We start from the raw sequence: 23,807 nt of genomic DNA on the forward strand, positions 1-23,807 counted from the left end.
GTGATTAGAGTCAGAGGCTCTAATAGGCTTCAAAAAAGGGTGCAGAGCACTACACCCCAAGCCCACCCAGTTGTGTGACAATAGCGAATGAATATTCACTATTGTCACACGGATTCTCCTCCTAGCCAATCAGGAAGTGGGTCTTGAGACTAGTTTCCTGATTGTCCAAAAGGAGAAGCCATCCTATTGGCGAAGGAGGAGGAGGGAGGAGACGCAGGGGAAGCCAGACCAACGAAGGGGGACATGGAGGAGACTAAGGGGGAAGCCACCACCACCTCCACATGTCAGTCCAGGGGCAGCACAGGGGGAGTGAGCCGGCGACCGGGGGAGGTATGGTGTGCAGTGCGGGCTGGAGCTGGTGTGGTCCGTGGTCAGGTCCGTCTGCCGCCCCCCTGACCCATGGAGCACCAGTCACCACTGCTCCTGGGCATCCTATAAGCCCTCACACTGCACCTCAACAACTTATTGGATCATAAGCATTAGTGTGGATTAATTAAATATTGACTATTTATTGCTCTTCTCTTCAAAACTATTTAACCTTATATTTTTATTGTGAATGTGCAATCTGTATGTCAGGCTGGGACTAAGGGGGAAACTAAAACCTAAATTTACTTCCTGTATTCTTCGTTTGAAATAAGGATATTATAGGGTAACTCTTTTTAACCTGGTTCCTCCATTGGCTGCTAGGTGTTCATTGAGCAATGAGCAACCTGTCACGTACCTGATCCGAAGCCGGAGTGTAGAGAGGGCTCCCCTTGCGGCTAGGTGCAGAGTACCCCTGGAAGTGGGACAGGGAGTGCTGTGCCCGAAGTAGCACGGGTTGCCGGTTGGGATGACCAGGATGGGAGCAGGAACCAACTTGTTGAGAAGTCCCAAGCAGGTCTGGAACACTTTGGCAAGCCAGGCAGTTACAAGGTGCAGACAGGAACAGACTGGGAGAAATACTGGAGCGAAGTCAGGAGCCAAGCCAAGGTCAAGTATTGGAGAAGACAACAGGAATCCGAGAGCAAGCCAAGGGGTCAGGAGCCAGGAGAAGCAAAGTCAGACAGTCCGGGTCGGCAACGAGAAGGCAAGATCAGCAGGTTAACAGGGCACAGGGAACACGGGAGGCTGTTGATCATCCAGCAACTAGATGTTGTGGCTGCTGGCTTTAAATAGGCCATTTGGCGCCAAGCGCCATTACGCATGGCGTACGCGCGTGCGCATTGGCGCACGCACATTCCTAACTGCGTTTGCCCGTGTTTGGGCGCGCATGCGCATTCGCGCCAATGCGCGAATTCGCTGATTCGCCAGGATATTGGTAGTTCCCTGACAGTGCCCCCCCCTGAGGGGCAGCCTCCGGATGCCTAACAGAGCCTGTTTTTCAGGGAATCTTTTGAAAAATTCACGTAACAGTCTGGGAGCGTGTATATTTCCAGCAGGTTCCCAAGAACTTTCTTCCAGAGAATAGCCCTTCCATTTGATTAAATACTGGACTTGCCTTCCTCGTCTACGGCAGTCCAGGATGGATTCCACTTCATATTCCGTTTCTCCATCTACTACAACTGGAGGTGGAGGCAAGCTATCTCTTCCAGGAAAAGGACCAGGATTGGCCGGTTTAAGCAAAGACACGTGGAAGACTGGGTGAATTTTGTAAGTATCTGGAAGGCATAATTCAAAGGCCACAGGATTGACCATCTTCTTGATCGGGAAGGGACCAATGAATCTTGGACCCAGCTTCTTGGATGGGCAGGCCAACTTAAGATTAAGAGTGGACAGCCACACTTTGTCTCCCACCTTCAAAGCCGGGCTATCCCTCCTTCTCTTGTCGTAGCATTCCTTATAGGCTTCTTGTGCCTTTTGCATGGTCTTCTGTAATAGCAGAAAATTTTCTTGCAGGAAGGCTTCCCTATCTTGAACAGCAGGTACTGTAGTTTCAGACACAGGGTTAGGTAAAAAGGATGGGTGAAACCCATAGTTTGCAAAAAATGGAGACTGGTGGGTGGAAGCATGAATTGTGTTATTGTAGGCAAACTCCGCACACGGGAGTAAGGATACCCAGTTGTCTTGCGAAAAAGTGGAAAAGCAGCGGAGATATTGCTCAAGGGTTTGGTTGGTTCTTTCCGTTTGACCATTACTTTGGGGGTGATATGCTGAAGATAAGCAGACTTCAATATTCAAGGCTTTACAGAGAGACCTCCAAAATCTGGAAGTAAATTGTACTCCACGGTCGGATACAATGCTGCCGGGTAGACCATGTAGCCTCACTATTTCCTTGACAAAGGTATGTGCTGTGTCCACGGCCGAAGGAGTGCCAACCATGGGAATAAAATGGGCCATTTTGGACAAGCGGTCTACTATCACCATAATTGTGGAGAATCCCTCTGAAGAAGGTAGGTCCACTATAAAATCCATGGACAACATCTCCCATGGTTGTCTTGGGACCGGAAGTGGTTTCAACAGACCCCAGGCTTGGACGTGACTGCCTTTACTCCGAAGGCAGGTGGTACAGGAACTCACATAGTCCTTACAGTCCTTTCTTAGGTTTGGCCACCAATAGGATCGCTGAATTAGTTCTATGGTCTTTCGGACCCCAAAGTGACCAGCAAGTTGATGGTCATGAAGAGCTTTAAGGACCGTGAGTCTGGCTTCCTGGGGTACAAAGAACTTGTCTTCATGCAAGAAAAATTTTCCCTGTTTTTTGAGAGTAGCAGTCTCAGGAGCAGTACAGCGGGCAGAGGCCAGTTCAAGGGTGGTCCTAAGATCAGGCTGGAGTAAAAGAAAGTTTTGAGAGGACAGAATTGTACTGGGGGTGACATCCACAGGGGTTTCAGGGAACATCCGCGAGAGGGCATCTGCCTTCCCATTCTTAGAGCCTGGCCGGTATGTGAGATGGAAGTTAAACCTCGAAAAGAATAGTGCCCATCTGGCCTGCCGTGGTCTTAGGCGTTTGGCTGATCTGAGATATTCGAGGTTCTTGTGGTCCGTGAATATCATTATTGGGTGGGCTGCGCCCTCCAGCAAATATCGCCATTCTTCTAATGCGGCCTTGATGGCCAATAATTCTCGGTCCCCTACATCGTAGTTCTTCTCGGGCTGACTGAGTTTTCTAGAAAAAAACGCTACTGGGTGAAGCAATGCCTTGGGTCCCTGGCGTTGCGATAGGACTGCTCCCATGGCCACTTCTGAAGCATCAACTTCAAGGACGTAAGGTAAGGCTGGGTCTGGGTGTTGTAGCACAGGAGCACTGGTGAATACAGCCTTGAGCTTGTCAAATGCACTTTGGGCCTCTGGGGACCATTGGAACCGAGTGTTTTGCCGAGTCATTTGCGTAATGGGGGCAATGATGCGGGAAAAGTCCTTAATAAACCTTCGGTAAAAGTTTGCGAAACCTACAAACCTTTGGATGCCCTTTTTGTCAGAGGGGGCAGGCCACTCCAGGATGGCAGACACTTTCTGAGGGTCCATTGCTATTCCATCAGTGGAGATAATCAGACCCAGAAATTGTATGGATGACTTCTCGAATTCACATTTTTCTGCTTTAGCATAAAGCCCGTGTTTTCTGAGAGTGGCCAATACTTTTTGTACATGTATTCTGTGCAACTCCAGGGTAGTAGAAAAAATAAGGATGTCGTCTAAATAAACGATGAGGAAATTGTCCAGGAATTCTCGGAAAATATCATTTACAAGGTGCTGGAAAGTGGCGGGGGCATTACACAGACCGAAGGGCATAACCAAGTATTCGAAATGCCCGAAACGGGTTCGAAAGGCAGTCTTCCACTCATCGCCCTCGCGGATCCGCACCAAATTATAGGCACCTCGTAAGTCTAATTTAGTGAAGACTTGAGCAGAACGAAACCTCTGGAAGAGCTCAGGAACGAGAGGGAGTGGGTACCGGTTTTTTATAGTTATTTTATTCAAGTCCCTGTAGTCCACACATGGCCTAAGAGTGTGGTCTTTTTTCTCCACGAAGAAGATTCCGGCTCCGACCGGAGAGGAAGAAGGACGAATGAAACCCTTGCTGAGGTTTTCATCTATGTATTGCCGTAGGGCTTCAAGTTCCGTCTCTGAAAGTGGGAAAATACGGCCAAAAGGGATCTCAGCACCAGGCAACAGCTCTATTGGGCAATCATAGGGACGGTGAGGTGGTAGAGAGTCCGCCTTCTTCTTATCAAACACGTCCAGAAAACTATGATAGGCGGAAGGAACGTCTTGGCTGGCATTGGAAACAGGCTGAATGGCAAGACTGCTGGCAGGAGGAGGTATCTCAGGAGTCATACAATGTTGGAGGCAGTACACTGATTTGAAGGATACTTCCCCTTTGGACCAGTCTATCGACGGGTTATGGGCCCGTAGCCACGGAATTCCCAGAATTACAGGAAACATAGGTGAAGGAAGGACGTCAAAGTTAAGAAGTTCCTTATGGCCAGGGCCAGTAGTGGCAAGTACGGGTAAGGTCTCCTGAATGACAGGCCCGGACCTAGGAGTGGTGCCGTCTGCAAGGTGGATTTCCAGTTTATGGCGCTTGGTCTGGAGTGGAATGTGAAGGTTTCTTGCCACAGAGATATCCAGGAAACAGCTGCAGGCTCCGGAATCAATGATTGCTGGCAGCTTGATCTCTCCTTCTGCCACCTGTAATGAAACAAGAAGGACTAGGTGAGCGGGAGAGGGTCCCGGAATTTGGAGATGCAGATGGTTGAAAGCAGCGGGCTTACTTGGTCTCACTGGGCAGTCACGGAGAAAGTGTCCATCTTCCCCACAGTAAAGACATAAGTTCAATTGCCTGCGACGAAGCCTTTCAGCAGGGGTTAAGGCTGTGCGGACCACTCCGATCTGCATAGGCTCTTCAGGAGACATTGGGTTGGTAGCAGTGGGTAGAGGAGCAGGAGATGGTGGCACCTTGGGTAACATCCAAGTAGGCTGATAAGACTGAGCTCGTTCAGACCTGCGTTCGCGCAAACGTCTGTCCAATTGGATGGCGAGTTGAATGAGCCCCTCTAATGAGGTGGGGGTCTCTACTCGTGCCAACTCATCTTTCAGGGTTTCAGACAGACCTAACCGATATTGGTATTTGAGGGCGGCCTCATTCCACCCTGTGTCTGCGGCCCACCTACGAAAGTCCACTGTGTAATCCTCTACAGGGCGTCGGCCTTGCTGTAGCTTATGGAGCGTAGCTTCGGCAGTGGCCATACGTTGTGGGTCATCGTACAGCTGTGCCATAGCCTCGAAGAAAACCTCAACGGAACTGACAGCAGGATCCTTCTGTTCCAGTAACTGATGGGCCCAGGACTGGGGTTCATCAGACAACAGGGAAATAATAAACCCCACTTTAACTGTCTCTAAAGAAAAAGTTCTGGGTTGCAGGGCCAGGTATAACAGACAGGCATTTTTGAATGACTTAAACTTGCGGCGATCCCCCGAGAAGCATTCAGGTATAGGTACTCTTGGTTCTGGAGGCGGAGCTATCATCGTAGGAGTTGGAGCTGACTGTCCTGAAGTTGCAGGAGCAGAGGTGGAGACTGCAGCGGGTGGATTTGGAGTCGCTGCCAGAGATGGTGTAGTCAGGTACTGTAAACGACCTTCCAGTTGGAAGTACCCATCCTGAAGATTCTTCACCGCCTGAGTTAATGCTGTCACTTGCTGGCACAGGGCTTCCAGCGGGGAGGCACCTCTCTCGGCTTCTGACATGGCTGGATGATACTGTCACGTACCTGATCCGAAGCCGGAGTGTAGAGAGGGCTCCCCTTGCGGCTAGGTGCAGAGTACCCCTGAAAGTGGGACAGGGAGTGCTGTGCCCGAAGTAACACGGGTTGCCGGTTGGGATGACCAGGATGGGAGCAGGAACCAACTTGTTGAGAAGTCCCAAGCAGGTCTGGAACACTTTGGCAAGCCAGGCAGTTACAAGGTGCAGACAGGAACAGACTGGGAGAAATACTGGAGCGAAGTCAGGAGCCAAGCCAAGGTCAAGTATTGGAGAAGACAACAGGAATCCGAGAGCAAGCCAAGGGGTCAGGAGCCAGGAGAAGCAAAGTCAGACAGTCCGGGTCGGCAACGAGAAGGCAAGATCAGCAGGTTAACAGGGCACAGGGAACACGGGAGGCTGTTGATCATCCAGCAACTAGATGTTGTGGCTGCTGGCTTTAAATAGGCCATTTGGCGCCAAGCGCCATTACGCATGGCGTACGCGCGTGCGCATTGGTGCACGCACATTCCTAACTGCGTTTGCCCGTGTTTGGGCGCGCATGCGCATTCGCGCCAATGCGCGAATTCGCTGATTCGCCAGGATATTGGTAGTTCCCTGACACAACCTCTTTGTCTTAGATGAGTAACCACCATTAATAATGATTGTTTTAGTTATCTGAAAGGAGGGATCTACCCAATAACCACAAATCTAAGGAGCAATCTTCAATGTGACCATGACACTAATGTGCTGTGAACTTTTGCAACTATACACAGTTGAAAAGGGCAACTCGCACTTAGCCTCACCAGGTTACTTGTGGAAGAAATTACACTGCTTGGACCATACTGCCACGTGTATGGCAAGGGTAAAGTCTCCTTGCTCTTTCTCGAGCAATAGACTTGGTGAACTACATTATCTTCAGGATACTCTCTAGCATCCCCTTTATTGACACCCGTTCACTGACTCTTCTAGTTGCAGGGATGACCCCCCTCAGGCCAGGCCCCTTGACACAGATCTGTATTCACTGTATGCAGATTCAGATTCTTTCAGTGTCTCCCTTCCAGTCAGCTTTACAGGACCTCCAGGTTCAGTTCCTCTCTAGCACTTTAGGCCCTCAGGTTGACCCCCTGAGGCAGAATGGCCCTTCTACAGAGGGGGAGACCAACACCCCCTTCCCCTGGGTCTCCACTCTCTAGCTGAAAGACCCCGAGCACATGTGCTCCTGGCATTTATACAGTATCCCGGCATGCACCGAGGCACTTTCCTCTGCCAATCACCAGGGCTGTACTAAACGCCTGTGCACTCATTTGTCAGGTTTCCTCCCACTGTCCAATATGTTGTCAGAATGTTTATACTGCTCTGAATATAACAGTGTAACTCTCCTGCGTTTTTGTAGTAGGCTGGATTTGCAGGTGCAGAATCTCCACTCAGTAGTCATGTAGAGATGTGTTGAATAACCAGATCCAACTCTCCAGACTCATCACTGTGGGCCTGTCAGCTTCAGCATACAGATATACACACACTCAATAAGATGTTCCTGGAGTGATAGGATGTATATGATAGTATGAAGGTGATGTGCTGAAGGGACAGGTGTGAACAGTGACAGAAATGGTAAGCACTTGATAGAAATGTTCAGGAGAGTATTAGATGGTATTAGGTAGAATGCAGATAGGTTAGTAATCGAGTATGGTAACAGGTGGTAAGGACAGCAGATGACAAATACAGGATAGACTAACCCAGTGCAAGGATAGATGGTAGTAGACTCAAGAGCTAGCAATCTATGTAACAGTGCAGATGATAGAATTAGTATGCATAGATAGTAACAGTCCTTAATGTGCAGAGGTAGATAGTGTAAGTTAGGTTATGGAGGATTCCCCTGTGGGGTACTTATCACTAGTAAGGTTAGTAGTAGAGGGGTCCAGTAGTGAGGGAGTGATCCGGTAGCGAGATACAGGGATCAGTAGCGAGGTTCTGGTCTGTTCCAGGTAAAAGCTGGAGGTTCCGGCAGCAAGACAAGCTTGTAAGCATGTAGACACACAGGCACACAGAAGTGAAAGCAGTAAGCCAAGAGTGATCGGGTAGCGAAATACAAGATCAGTGAGTGAAACAAGTTCAGGTAGCGAGATACAAGAGCGAGTGACATAAAGTATGGCTGCTTCACTGATGGCATTGAACGAACAACGTGAGAGAGAACGCCGGCGGTTGAAATAGCCGCTCTGCGGCGCTCGGCGATGACGTCATCCGTCTTAAAGGTGTATGCGTACCACCTAATTAGAAAGGTGGGATGCATATTGAAAGGAAATGGAAATTAAGGGTACCAGAATCTTACAAACAGTGTCTATTAATGTCAATAAGCAAAGATCTGTGCGGAAGGAGAATCTCCACTTATTTCCACAAATCAATATGTAGCAAATTCTTTTTATTGATTAATTTCTTTTTAAAAGCATATACCAATCTTAGTGAAAAACAGTCTACAGTATGGAATATATAAGAATATTTATTCACGAGATTTGTAATCACGATAAATGATCATACTTGAGATGAAACAAAAAAATAACTTTACAAAAATACAAACTTCAAACAATAAATGCAATGTGATTGGTAGCTCAATAATGAAAGTAAAAATAAAGCATGATTACGTTTTCTCCAGGTATAGTATAAACCATAAATGAAGCGAGAATAGGCTGTGCAAAACGTGAGACTAATACACCAATATGCGCTAAATCTGATATTAATAAAAATGTTATAAAAACAAAAATCAGCTTTTTAGAGAAAAATCTACATATGGTTTATATGGCTGGGATTGTACTTTCGTTACCCTTTGGCATGAAATGTAAAACATTTAAGGAAGTACATAAACAATATTGAATAATAATCAAATAAACAGCAAGGCCTCATATTTAAAATGGCTGCTAGCTTAAAATGGTCATTACCAGAGTCCTTAAGATGGCCGCCTTTCCAAGATGGTGACCAGGTAGGGAGGAGTTTCGTTTGGCGTCCCTTAAAGGTTCAGATACATGATGGAGCAAAATGGAGTCTGCATAGATGAGTCTATGCATAGCTGTAGTAGCGTGTGTATTGTATGTGTGATGTATGTTGGGCAAATGTCATGTGTCATGTGTCCCTCTCTCATCTGAGTTTTCCTATTTATATGGTATAGAACAAAGGACTATTAAAATTACCATAATTTAAACCCAGAGGGAGTAACATGATCCCCATTGGTTGGGACATCTTATTCATTAACTGGTGATGTCATTGGGTGACACCTCTTGGTCAACCAATACATTAAAATTAAATGATGATATCTCCATATTTAAGAGTATCATAAAATAACATAAAAAGTATCCATGCTCTCATCTATTACATGTCCATTTAATATCCACCATGTATCTAAATAAAGATTAAATCTGGTAACACCGTTTTAATATGTAATATATCTTATTTAATAGATATATCTATATATATTGGAAATTACTTTTTAACCTAAGACTGCAATTAGTGGTAGTCAGTCACCAGAGATGGCAGTATTGCATTGCTTTTAGCTTCAGTACACAGAATATTACAGCATTATTTATCTTCAAATAAACTTTGCACCTTATATTGACAAAGAACTTACAATCTCAGACCTTCTAGATCCTGGCAAGGTTAAACAACATTTTATGATGCTTTCTACAACTTACAAAGGATTAACATGAAGTCTATCTTTCTTGACATGTAGAGATGAGTCATCAATATCAGTATAACTTTCTTTAGCAAGGATGAAACAATTATAATATAAAACGGTTTTCTACATATCTATGTATGTTAGTTATATATATATTTCATTGTTAATATTATGTTACATATAAGATTATAACGTATCTGTAAATCTTATTTTTAAATGAATCTAAATACAGAAAATACTGACTAATGTTTATGGCCCCACACACAGATAAGATACCTTGGTATAACATCTTAGACTTATAACTAAGGAAAGTCAACAGACTATTTATTTATTATCTTAGGCCAACATAGCTTGTCTGGGGTAAACCTGTTGAATAGGCACTTTTTGTTAAAGAGATTTAACCTTTCAGTAACCTAACAAAAATGGATGTCATTGCTTCATATTTCTATATAAAACAAAATATAACATTTCATTTCTTTTTTTTTAAATTTAACCTCCCCAAATAAGCCTGACAATGCCTCCCTAATTGACCAGTGTGAAACACTCTTCAGACAAACTGAGTTGCACCTGAGCACATTGAGCAAACCTCACTAGCAGATCCTGCTCTCTGGTAGGCAGAGAACAATATAGATTTACCTGACAATCCTTCTGGTAAGCAGACAGGATCCAAAACGATATTCTATTTCTCTAGCACCTACCTAGGCGGGTGCTACAATCACAATAAATAATTGTTCTGCATTTTATTTTTACTGGTTTTAGTAATAGCTTAAGATTTAGGTTGTGAAGGGTGGGTATGGACCGGCACAGAGACCATTCCTGTAGCAGATGATGCAAGTCTGAAAAGAGGGTTGTACACCGCTAGTATCAGACTGAACACCATGACAAAACCATGTTCTGTCCGAGCAGCCTCCAATTAAACCTCTTGGGGTGATACCAGTGGTGTGCGACCCTTTTCAACTGGCAAAGAATTACATTATTCTGATAATAATTTTAAGCAGGTGTCCAGAGCACCCCACCCCCTTACATCAGATGTCAAAAGTCTCCACCCTCCCTTACATTATATTGCACTTCCCTTACCTTGTGCTGCCATCGGAAAAAAAAGCTAGGGGCAGAGCTGATAAGTAGAAAGTGCAGGCTCTGGAGGAGGACACAGGAGTGCTGGAGTCAGCTGCCAGAGTCTGCAGAATGCTGAGACCAGAAGAGGCAGAGACAAGGGGGTGCTGAAGCTACACAGAGAAGCTGAGGAGTTCTGTCCTCCTCTATGCTGCTGACTGCTGATACAAGGTGGGGGCATAGATGAGGTGGGTGCCGCAGCTGCATGGAGAGGTGCGAGGGCCAAATTAAAATGGGCTGGTGGACTGCATTCGGCCCTCGGGACTTGTGTTTGACACGCGTGATGTAAAGAATAGTTATACTCATTTGTGAGGGAGAAATTAATTTCTTCTGGTAACATTCTTCTCTCCTTCTACAGTTTGGATAGTAACCACCTGACAGACAGTTCCTGTCGCCACCTGGCATCTGGAATAAGAAATAACCAGACACTAAGGACACTGAGTCTGTCCTGGAACTATCTGAAGAGTCATTGCACTGATCTGATGGAAGCTCTGGCAACAAGCCGGATAGAGGAATTACAGTGAGTATAACAGGACTGACTGAGACAATAATATTCTGAAGACAGTTTTACATTCCAAGTACTGTGTGATAATCCTGTGTATGATGATATCCATATCTCCATCCATGTATGGCAGGATTTAATTTGCTATACACAGCATAGGAGGAAGGTGCATACAGTGCCAGTAATTAGTCATCTTCTTAGCTTTACTACCCCAAGATATCAGCAGTGGAGGAGTAAATGCTCACACTGTTCACAGAAGGGGAAGTGACATCATAGCCGTATCCTAATAAAGTATAACTCCAACCCTGTGACAAATGTGAGGCAATAAAGCGGGGCGATAAATAACTTTGTAAATAGTCTGTCGTATTACCTCATCTTTGTTTATTATATTTTGTGCCCTGTTACTGAAATTTGTCTTGGTGTCTCGAGGATCAGTTTTCTCCTCTCTCCGGTGACATTACCTCCTCTTCAATGCAGACTTTAGAGGCCAGTCAGTCCTCTGTGTGCTCACTGTGGGGGAATTTGTTAAAACTGGGGCAACCAGAATATGGAGCATCTGTGCATGGCATCCAATCAGATTCTAGCCTCAGCTTGTTCAGCTAAGCTTTGAAAATATGAATTAGAAGCTGATTGGTTGCCATGTACAGCGGCTCCTGGTTCTGTCTGCTCCTGTCTTAGTACATTTCCCCTTGTGTGTGCTCCCAAAGGAAGGGGAAGAAAGTGCATACTTTCTGGATAAATGGCGGAGAGAAGCCAAACACTAAACCCAACAACCACCCCCATTACTACAGAGCCCTTCCAACATGGCAGACTTTTTCTAGAAGTCCAACATCCAAAGATATTCTTTGTTCCTTTCAATTTCAAGGAAAATATTTCACTACTATTTATTACTCCACTCTTCTAAACTATTGAACCTTCGATATTAATATTATTTTGAACATGCAATCTCTATATCAGGCTGGTGCTAAAAGGAAAAACTAAAACTACATTTTACTTTCAGCATTCATCTTTTACAATAAAGATTGGACAGGGTATAGGATTCACTGGAGTTTTGTAAAGTGATCTAGCATAAATAATTCCAACTAATAAAAAATGAACTCCATTCACATAGAGCAGGGTTTCTCAACAAGGTTTCATTGAAACCCCGGGGTTCCACCAGCAGTTGCTAGGGGTTTCTTGAGAAATTAAGGTTTTCCTTCTCAAAGGAACCACCGTTAACATTTATAGTTTTAGCTGTGTGTGATGGAGCAGTTTTCCCACTGGTTAAAACAGTGTTCAAGCTGTGGAAAAGAAATTTAAGGTCAGCAGCTACAAATACTGTAGCTGCTGACTTTTAATATATAGACACTTACCTGTCCAGGGAGCCCACAACGACAGCACCCCAGGCGACTTTTGGATAGGCTGGCGGGTGCTGCCACCGCCATTCACTCTAAGGGGAATCGGCAATGAAGCCTTTCGGCTTCACAGCCGGTTCCCTATTGGACATGTGTGACGCGCACTGCGCATCCTCATTCGCTCGGCGTCAGGAAGGATAAAGGGGGTGGAACTTTTGAGGGACGGCGCCCCTGTCTCCCGGAAGTGGGGAAGGGTACCTGTCAAAAATAGGTACCCCCCCTGAAAGGTGCCAAATGTGCACTGGAGGGGGAGGAAGCAGATGAGCAGAAGTCCCAATTTTGGGTGGAACTCCGTTTTAAAAATGTAAGAGTGGCCTTCTCCCACTGACCATTCATATATGGGGTTCTTCTCCCACTGCCCACCAATGCATGGGAACACTACACTGACTACCAATATAAAAAGGCCATTTTTCACTGACCACCAATGTAAGAGGCACTAGAATTTTCACCATTCATGTATCTTTTCTGGCCATTATTATTATTTGTTCCATTTCATAAATGTTGTCGTAAATATTTTTTCTCATAGAGCAGGGAAAAGATTCAAAACAAAACTGCACTGCGTGTCATACAGTATATGATAGATACACCACATTCTTTATTCTTTTATGCTTTATTTTTAACACATACTGAACATGCAAATGTGTCGTGAGCTAGATGTAATAATTTAACAGGAGTTCCCCAAAACATGAAAAAATAATTTCAAGAGCTCCTGTGTATTAAAAAGGTTGAGAAAAGCTGGAGTAGAGAATAGTTTCATTCATTTTCTTCTGGTAACATTCTTCTCTTCTTCCACAGTTTGCATTCTAATCATCTGACAGACAGTTCCTGCCCCCACCTGGCATCTGGAATAAGAAATAACCAAACACTGAGGACACTGGATCTGTCCTGGAACAAGCTGGAGGGTCCTCATTTCAGGGATCTGATGGAAGCTCTGACAACAAGCCGGATAGAGGAAATACAGTGAGTATAACCGGACTGACTGAGACAATAATATTACATTCCATACACGGTGTGATAATTCTGTGTATGGTGATATCAGTGTCTCCACCCACGTGCAGCAGGATTTGGGGATACATCATACAGTACCGAAGGGGCTTATACAGGGCCTCCTAATGCTTGCCAATTATTAATATTCTCTCTGGCTTTATTACCCCAAGATAGCCCAAGAGGGTGGTGGAGTAAATCTCGTGGGTTGGCACTAATTAAGTGTTTACACTAGTAAATTTTATCTTCACCTATGTGGCAAATGTGATGCAATAAAGTAGTTTAGTGAACCATTCAGGTTCTGAGGTCGGCAAGGAAGGATTGCGGTTTACCTGTCATCTGCCTGCGATCGACAGGTAGATCCCAAAGTGGCTGGTTGCCAAACCCAGGCACAACTGGCACACCCTTTGCACATGCCTTTGTCTGCACCTGTCAACTATGGGTACCAAAAGCTGTGGATTTACTCTAGGAAACCCCTTGTATGATCAGGAGAAGAGAACTTTGACACTTGGATTGACCAAGCAATACAGGTTGAGTAAGAATTGGAGATGGCAGACACCATGGAAAGACAGAGAATAATTAAAAGTCTGCAAGAGCCTGCTTCAGATGTTACCTGAAACCTAACAAAAGATAGGACAGGCTGCACTGCTAAGGAAACTTTTCAAGAGATCTACTGAAGAGTGAAAAACTGTACCAAACTGATATATCTCTTTGAACACACATAAGAAGAGGGAGAGAAGTTATCCTCTTTTACCACACGCCTGGATAAGATTCTCCACCAGATGATACTGATGGGTGAAATGGAGACAGACGCTGCAAGTAAAGCCTTGCTGACTCGGGTTCTTAAAGGGGCACAACCTGCAAATAAAGCCTTGCTGACTTGGGTTCTTACAGGGGCACAACCTCTAGAAACCATAATTTCAAAGCTTCGGACTTGACACCAAAGTAATCCTTTGACCTATTCCAAGAAAATTAAGGCAATCTGATGGAGAGTGTGAGGAGGGAGTTATGATGCCTAGGACTCCTCTCCCGCTGCTGCAGACTAGAGCATACTGCATCACCAGAGATGAAATGAAGGCTTACTACGGTTAGGTGTATTATCTATGACCAAAATTGTCCAACAAGTTTTACACTGCTGTATCTTCTGCAGTATTTTAATTTGTAGCAAAACCCCAGTCTGTCTCTACTAAATTTGTACAGAGCTTTGCTCATTAAAGCTGAGGTTTAGCTAAAAAAATTTCTACAGCTTTGGTTACCACACACAAGGGGAGGAGTCCAGCGACGTAGGTCTATGTCGCTGGACGATATCGAGCCACTTTGCCGCAGTACGGTCAACGTGACCGGTCGGCAAGTGGTTAAATGAGCTTTGGCCCAGAGAAGACAACTGTGTTTCTGGATCATGTTCAGATATGGCTTCTTCTTTGTATTATAGAGCTTTACCTTGCAATTTTGTATGGCACAGCGAACTGCATTCACAGACAGTGATTTTTGGAAGTATTCCTTAGCCCATACAGTGATGTCCAGAATCATGTCTGTTTTTAATGCAGTGCTAACTGAGGACTCGAAGATCACGGACATCCAAAATTATGTTTCAACCTTGTCCCTTGTGCACAAAGATTTCTCCAGATTCTTGGAATCATTTGACGATAGTACTGTAGATGAGGATATATTTAAAGTCTTTGCAATTTTACATTGAGGAACATCATTCTGAAATAGTTTGAAAATTTTTATGAGGCAGCTTTTCAGATTGGTGAACCTCTGCCCATCTTTACTTCTAAGACACTCTGACGCTCGAAGATGCCCTTTCTATACTCAATCATGTTACTGACCTGTTGCCAATTAACCTAATTAATTGCAAAGTGTTCTTTCAGCTCTTCCTTGTCCTTGTTAGAACCATTTTGCTTTTTGCTGCCCTGTCCCAACTTTTTTTTTTTTTTTGTGACATCACATTAACAATTACGTTATTTTGTCCTTAAAATTGTACATTTTTTCAGTTCAAACATTTGATATGTTTTCTATTTTCTTTTGTAAATAAAATATGGGTTTATGAGATCAGGTTCGCAGATCAGTGCATTCTGTTTTTATGTCGATTTTACACAGCTTCCCAACTTTTTTGGAATTAGGGATGTAGTTCCATTCATTTTCTTCTGGTAACATTCTTCTCTTTTTATACAGTTTGAATAATAATCACCTGACAAACAGTTCCTGCCCCCACCTGGCATCTGGAATAAGAAACAACAAGACATTGAGGATACTGGACTTGGCTGGAAACAATCTGGAGGGTCCTCATTTCATGGGTGTGATGGAAGCTCTGACAACAAGCCGGATAGAGGAATTACAGTGAGTATAACAGGACTGACTGAGACAATAATATTATGGGGCAGTGTTACATTCCATGCACAGTGTGATTATCCTGTGTATGATATTAGTATCTCTATGTACGGCAGGATTTATTTTATATACAGTATCACTCAGTAAAAGAGGAAGGCTCAGTGCCAATAATTACTCATCTCTCTGGCTTTACCACCTTAAGTTATCACTCAGCAGCGGTGGAGTAATTCTGCAATGCTGCACACTGTTCATAGAAAATTTGTTACAAATGTGATGCAATAATTTTACCTCATAATTTTTATTTGGAAGTAATTTTGTTCCCTATTACTAAAATTTTGTTTGATACTATGGGAATCAGGCTAAGATCTCTACAATCATGGAATGACCACATAGACACAGATTTGATTTACTGAAGGCAAATAGACTGTGCATGAATAAGGCGCAACTACTTATCCAACATATTAGAATGGTGGGATCCTCCCAAAACTCCCCCTCAGGGCAACATCCCATCAGTCTAAACATTGCAATATACTACCCTCTCTCTCCTCATGTAAAAAGGGAAAAAGAGAGAAGTCAAAAGAAAGGCTTTCACTGTGCCACCGGGAGGATAAACTCTACAAACTTTGATAAAAACATCTTACAAAATGTTAATACATAGTTAAAACATAATAAAAATCACACAGTAGTCAAACTACCACATAGATTTATTTTCCCCTAAATATAATTTATTATATCCATGTATGATTTTTTTTATTTTTTTTTGTCTTAAATATTTTTATTGAAAATTTGTAAATTACAAAGAATGAAAACAGAACTAAAACAAGAATAACATAAAAGAAAAATCCTTTATATTAGTAATAATAAGAAGTAATAGTAACAGTTGTTTGCAGATAGTATTGTGGTTCATTATGTTGAAGATCCTTAGAATTTCAGCAGACACTTGGTGGAGAAATATTGTTGATACTAGAATTCACTTGGTGGAATTCTTAAGCCTAGTACACACTCCACGAATTTCGGCCGACTGGTCGTCTGTCTTTTGTCCAGAGTGGTGTCTGTTGGTTGGAATGTGCTCTGGACTGCACACGAATTTTCCCGTACGACAGAATTCTACTTCAAAAGTGATGTCATGTGTTGGATTGCTTTCTTTGTGTTCTTTCATCTCTGAGCATGCCTAGTCTTGCTCATAGGATTTTTCCCCATCCAAATCTGTACTAATGAGACAAAAATCTGACGTATTTTGACGGAGGACAAAAATTTTAATGCCTGCATATCAGGATTTTGTCAGCCGAAAAGTCGGAGTCGGCTGTCGAAAGCACCATACTAACAAGCTGAAAATCGGCAGATCGGTCGTCGGATGAAATTTTCCGGCCGAATTTCTTATCGTGTGTACGGGGCTTTAGTCTGCCTAGAGAATTGTTCATATTTGCTTTAATGTACCATTCAGTATAAAGAAATGGTGTCATCAGTTGGGATATTTCAGGGTTTGAAAATGAGTGTTCCATAAATCTTTGCCATTGGTTAAAGAAACTTTTTTGTAGAATTAAGAGCTTGTTTTAAAGAGGTTGTAAACCCTTTTTTTTTTTTTCTTTTCTTTATCACCCTGCAAGAGAAACACATAATGAGCTAATATGCATCGCATACTAGCTCATTATGAAATACTTACCTTAGAACGAGCCCCCGCCGTGCCGCCCGCTTAGCTGTATGACGGGCGACATGTCCAGTCGCCCGTCTTCCGGGATCGCTGCATCCGGCCATCTGATTGGCCGGAGCCGCGGTGACGTCACTCCCGCGCGTCACGGCACGGAGTTCTGAAGGAACGGCACCAGCGGCCATTCCTTCAGAGCGCATGCGCCAGTGACGTCACTGGATGCATCTAAGGTAAATATCTCCTAAACGGTACATGTTTAGGAAATATTTACAGTACCTATAGGTAAGCCTTATTATAGGCTTACCTATAGGTACAAGTGTCAGAGGAGGGTTTACTTCCTCTTTAATGTGCTCAGTTTTTCAATATACAGCAAGGATTTCAGTTCCTTTTTCACCGTAGTTGATTTAGGAGTAGTAGGTGATGTCCAGGAATTTAATATAGTTCTGCGAGCCGTCAACAAACATAGTGAAGACCATGACGGTATTGTAACTGGTGTTAAAGATATTGATGAGGAGGAAGGGCCAAAACATCCAAAAAGGTAGATCATAGGATCCTTGTCAGTTTGTATCCTCGATATAGTATGTATATAGTTTAGAATTTGGTCCCAGAAGGTAGATATCTTGGCACAGATACACATTCTATGAAGTAATGTGGGCCGCATGGTGCCACACCAAGAACAAGTTGAGGCTGAGGGATCCGATTTGTTAATCAAGAAGGGCATGAAAGCTCAATGTAGTAGCTTGAATTGTGTTTCCCTCCAATTTTCTTTGGAGGGAAATTCCTTAGTCTATCCTTTCAATAGCTAATGTCTCTGTGATGCAGTTAATTGATAGTTTGATAGTTTAATTTATATTCAGAAGAACCTTTAACCAACAGCCACCTCCACCTCACTTCTAGATCCAGTTAAATTACCCAAACTGACATTTTCACAATTAAAACATTTAAATGTACCCACTGCTATTTAGGCAGTACAACACTGATGCTGTACAATGATTAAAAATCTGGCTAACAACAAATCACCTGGTCCGGATGGGTATTCCTCTGAATTTTATAAAAATAAACCACAAGACTATATATCCAATACCCTTCCAAAAACCTACACAAACATGTGGGAAGGAGGACCATATTTACCCACAAGTCTTCAGGCATATATAAAATTAGTAGCAAAAAAAGGATAAAGACCCTACTTTGGCAGTAGGGCCCCCCTGACCACTGGGGCCCTTTCCATCAGTCCCTTCGCACTGATCCCGGGGCCCTTTACTCTTTAAATCCTTTGAAGACTCTTTAAATCACAAAAGTTGCACGCAAGTTGCAGACAAATCACAATCAAGCGGCAAGGATGTTGAAAAGATTTTGAAAGCAAGTTGCATGACTTTGGGGTCACAACAGTGTTAGCCAAGTCTTACAGTCCCACAGCAGGACCCCTTCCTGGCATCTTGGGCCCTCCAGAGTGATGGAACACCAGGGCCCAGTCTCAAGTGTGACCTTTGTTACTCTGATAGTTCTGCCACTGGTATATGCACTGCTGGTCTTTGCTAGGTGCTAGATACCTGGCAGACACTGAGGATATTTGGGGACCAGGAAGGAGTATAAAGCTACAGGAGATTGCCAGCATACTGACCCAAGAATTGACCCACAGTGACGGGAGGAGAAAAAATCCCTGTAAGGGGACACACTAATGCCTAAGAAAACAAAGACAAAAGTTGGTGTTCCAATACATCAGATCCTGAAAAGGCCCCACAGGGACCTGTGTATATAGACAGGATACACCCAACGGGGGACTTTAAAGGCGGAGTTCACTTGGCATAGATGGATAAATAATCAAGAACAATTGAATAAAATGCAATTATTTTATTGGTACATATATACACATAGGTGATAAACAACAAAGATGCATAAGCATCAATACAGATATAAGAATTCGTGCAATATAAAAAATTTGAGAACCGTATCCTAGAGTAATGTGGTCACACAGGTCCAACATGTTTCCCCACCTTTATGGGCTTCTTCGGGGACCATAAATATTGGTGACCTCCGAATAGGTTCTAGGTACACTTATGCCTAAGATCATTAACATCTGGTAAGAGGCGCATTTTACTTTTTCCACGTGGTGTATGAAGAGTGTATAATTTCCCCCCCCCCCCCCTTTAACATCTGGAGTCTACATTCTTGAGGTGGCTGTCTTTTCGCCCTTAAATATTACCTGCTGGTAAGAGGCAAACCTGAAAGGTGGTGGGACACTAGATAGAAACACCTAACATGTGGTTTTTGTTTGGAGCACCATTTTCATCCCATTTTATTTCACCATCCAGAATCTTTGTGTCATTTCACATTTGGATTTTTGGACTTTGTTATTGAAGAACTGTACACTGAATTTTTCACATCCCTCCTTGGGATTTTGCACTTTATTTTATTGGACTTGAGACACACAAGCCATTGTTCACCATTTTTATTTATTTGTTACACTTTACTGGGGAATGTGTGATAGCTTTGTGGTTATTTAAGGTCAATTGTCTCAGCTTATTCATTTGGATCAGTGTTAATTTCGTTGACTAAAACTGACTAAAACGTTTTCGTCGACTAACACAATTCAGATGACTAAAATACGACTAAAACTAAAATGGCATTTTAGTCTTAAGACTAAAATATGACTAAAACTAAAATGGCATTTTAGTCAAAAGACTATAACTAAAACTAAATCGAAATTTGCTGCCAAAAATTAACACTGGTGCATGCTCAAATCATAAATAATAACATATTAGATTTTTCACTCCAGGACCAGCAGTAGTATATAATGAGTTTGGAAATTGTAGAGAAATGCTTAAATAATGCATTACAAATTACAATTGAACTACACCCATTTGATTATAGATGACTAAAATGAGTTTTAGTCGACTAAAATGTAGGGCATTTTAGTCGACTAAAATATACTGGAGTTTTAGTCGACTAAATACGACTAAAACTAAAACACTTGCAGAAGACTAAAATGGGACTAAAACTAAAATGCCATTTTAGTCCTAAGACTAAGACTAAAACTAAATTGAAATTTGCTGCCAAAATTAACACTGATTTGGATTTGTCAATTTTGTGTTTCCACATTTTAGACAGATATAACATTAGCGCACCAGACCATTCTTTTTTAAAGCGGAGTTCCGGGCACAGAAGTCATTTTTTAGTAAACATACCCCCGGGACAGTCAGGGCTAGTACATTCCACAATGGCTAGCCTCTGATCTGTCCCGGTTCGCACTTACCTGCAAGATGAGATACTTACTTAGAAAATTTCTTCCACAGCGTTTCCATCTCTCTTGTGGGCAGCTGAAGCCGGCGCGGTCCTCTTCTGCGTCTTCTTCCGCGTCCTCTTCTCCCAGAATGCGCCTGCACCGGCCCCTCTCGTCACTTCCGGTGCGGCGCCGCATTCCTCCACAGCTTCTGGGCATGCCCAGAAGCTGTTTAGTAGGGGAATGCGGCGTCGCCCGGAAGTGACAAGCGGAGCCGGTGCCGTCGCATTGATTCCTGGGAGCGATGACGTTCAGCTCCCAGGAATCATTGCGAGACAGGAAGTGACGGCAGAGCCGCGGCGCTGAGGGAGGAAGTACACTGAGGTGAGTATTTACGATCTTCATTTACAAGGTGAGTAAACAAAAAAAAAAACCTAACTATCCAATTCCTTTTCAGGCGATGTCGAACTAGCGGAGGGGCACAAAAAAAAAATATCGATTTTGTGCCCGGAACTCCGCTTTAATTCATTTTTCCAGAACAATATCTGGATCCTTGGTTGCAGCTTAAATTTACTTATCAGTGCACCCTTTATACACTTTTAAGACACTGGCAGTGCTTATGCGCAAGCGCCACAGTTTTATATGTGATGGCGCAAAAGAGTGGCGGGGAAGTCATACAAGAAGCTGACAGGTTGGTGTAGTGGACATCCTGGAGGATGCTGGGGAATAGTGTGTGAGTGTTCTACTGAGATCTAATGACTTCTATCCTCTCTTCTAGGATCAGGAACCCTGTGTCAGAAGAAACAAAGAGGGAACTAAGAAAATTAGAAGCACTTTGGCCAGGATTGAAGGTTAACATATAAAAATCCCAGAGGAAGAGGCTCTGCTACAGCTTCAAACTAGAGCTGGATTCTAAAAGAGATTGAGATTAAGACATTAACAAACCTGGTGGTGGTTCCCCATCCGAGGAAGGTGTCTGTGCAGGCCAGGAGTCTTAAGAATGCACTGACTGTTCCTGCTACAAGCCTGAACAGTGCCTTCTATTAGGGCTGCTTTTACCCCTATGCCCCTATTCTTTACATATGGATTAAAGATTAATCTTCAGATACGGCTGGATCTACAAACCAGCTAGCCCTTAAAGTAGTCTTTTGTCAAAGAAAATATCCATAGACAACCATTACGTACCTGGATTCCATCTGCAATTTGAGCACCTTTCTCGTTAATCCTACGTTGTGGGTTCACTAACCTGTCCCACGTTATTACAACAAATACACAGAAATATGATTTAAGCTCCCGATGAAGCTTTATATAAAAGCGAAACATGTTGAGCATTGTAAATATCTACCACTTGTATGTAAAATCATGGGACCCTGACGGACGACAGTCATCCTTCCTGTCACCGATCACAAGGCCCAATCTGTGATGTAGTAGGATATCACTTTTTCAACCTACTTATAAATTCTGTGTATATTTTTGTATGTACTGTTATTTGTTGTCCTCTTTATATGAGGTATATGCACCCATATTGCTGATTTTAACAATTTCTTAAATAAATTGTGTTTAACAATTGTGCCTCTAAAGTCCTTGCCTGATCAACTCGAACAAACTCTTCATTGGCAAACCTGACCGAATAGGAGAATCATAATAAACCCAGGACAGGATGGGGAGGTTTTTTTTTTTTTGTCCTTATTAGCTTTGGGCATAAAGAGCTTAAAAATACACTTTACTGAAAAAAAGGAACATTTCATATGTAGCACTGCCCCCATAGAGGTTGGTAAGTATGAAGATCTCTGGGTCTTACTCTGATTATCCTGCAGCCAGATGATTAGGTATTTTTACACAGTCAAATGCGAACTCATCCACTCGTTATCTAATGATCAGTCCAGTGGATTTGTTATTTTGTATTTATTTGTAGAACTTGGATAGAAGAAGGGATTAGTGGGATACTCCAACTTGAACTATGCACAAAAGAGGACAGCTCTCACTTGGCCTCGCTTGATTGAACTGCTTAGCAGATCCTCTGCTGAACTTTACAGGATTTGTATGGAAGAAAAGACCTTTGCTCACTCTGGCAGCAGACTCAAGCCTCATACACACGCAACGAATTTCCGCCGACCGGTCATCCGTCTTTTGTCCATAGTGGTGTCTATTGGTTGGAATGTGCTCTAGACTGCACACGAATTTTCCCGCACGACAGAATTCTACTTCAGAAGTGATGTCATGTGTTGGTTTGCTTTCTATGTGTTCTTTCATCTCTGAGCATGCCTAGTTTTGCTCATAAGATTTTTCCCCATCGAAATCTGTACTAATGAGATGAAAATCGGACGTGTTTTGATGGTCGACAAAAATGATATAGCCTGCACCAGTGGCGGAGCTAGACTTTTGAAACAGGGGTGGCAAAGGGGTGGCAAGGTATTATTTTGGGGGGTCAATATACATGCGTGTGTATATATATATATATACACACACACACTTTTATAAATAAATGTAAACAAACATCCTAAGCGGTATTAAAACATTTTTAATTAAATAAACAATTATCAAAGTAAACATTCTTTTAAGGCCGCACACCGATCACAGGGCTCTGCTCTAAAGGGGATCTATGGGGACCCTGCTCTAAAGGGGGATCTATGGCATAGATCCCCTTTAGAGCAGGATCCCCATATATCCCCCTTTAGAGCAGGCTAGGGCAGGTCCCCCATAGATCCTCCTTTACAGCAGGCCAGGGTGAGGTGAGGTCCCCTATATAGATGCCCCCTTACAGCAGGCCAGGGTCCTCCCCCAGACAGTCCCTCTCAGTCTCCGCACCGAGAGAAATGGGTTCGGGAGCTGAGCAGCCAGGGGCAGAGAGCAGCAGACACAGCGGCGGCGGCCATGGCAGAAGCACTGCATGGGGGTGATTAGGGTGTGCCTAGGCACACCCGGCACACCCCGTGCGCATGCCTATGAGTGGGGCTGCACAATATTGCCCCCATCAATGTAGTGACCAGCATGCCCCCCCATCAATTGACAATGTAGTAACCAGCATACCAACCCATCAATGTAGTCACCAGCGTACCAACCCATCAATGTAGTGACCGCCAGCGTACCAACCCATCAATGTAGTGACCGCCAGCGTACCAACCCATCAATGTAGTGACCAGCGTACCAACCCATCAATGTAGTGACCGCCAGCATACCAACCCAACAATGTAGTGACCACCAGCGTACCAACCCATCAATGTAGTGACCACCAGCGTACCAACCCATCAATGTAGTGACCAGCATGATTGCCAACCCATCAATGTAGTGA

General features: G+C 43.5%; 1 protein-coding gene across 1 annotated transcript in view; it reads left to right on the forward strand.

Annotated features, from left to right (window-relative positions):
* LOC309543141 (uncharacterized protein) overlaps positions 1–23,807 on the forward strand; it is a gene marked incomplete at its 3' end in the record, with an annotated part of 1,180,881 nt that overhangs the window by 1,058,764 nt on the left and 98,310 nt on the right. The window contains exons 32-33 of the mRNA XM_082242522.1: positions 13,128–13,292; positions 15,492–15,656. Coding sequence (XP_082098648.1) covers positions 13,128–13,292; positions 15,492–15,656 — 330 coding nt within the window. The remainder of the gene's footprint in view (positions 1–13,127; positions 13,293–15,491; positions 15,657–23,807) is intronic.

Source organism: Pelophylax lessonae (assembly GCF_965119305.1).
Source record: "Pelophylax lessonae genome assembly, chromosome: 13".
Lineage (NCBI taxonomy): Eukaryota > Metazoa > Chordata > Amphibia > Anura > Ranidae > Pelophylax > Pelophylax lessonae.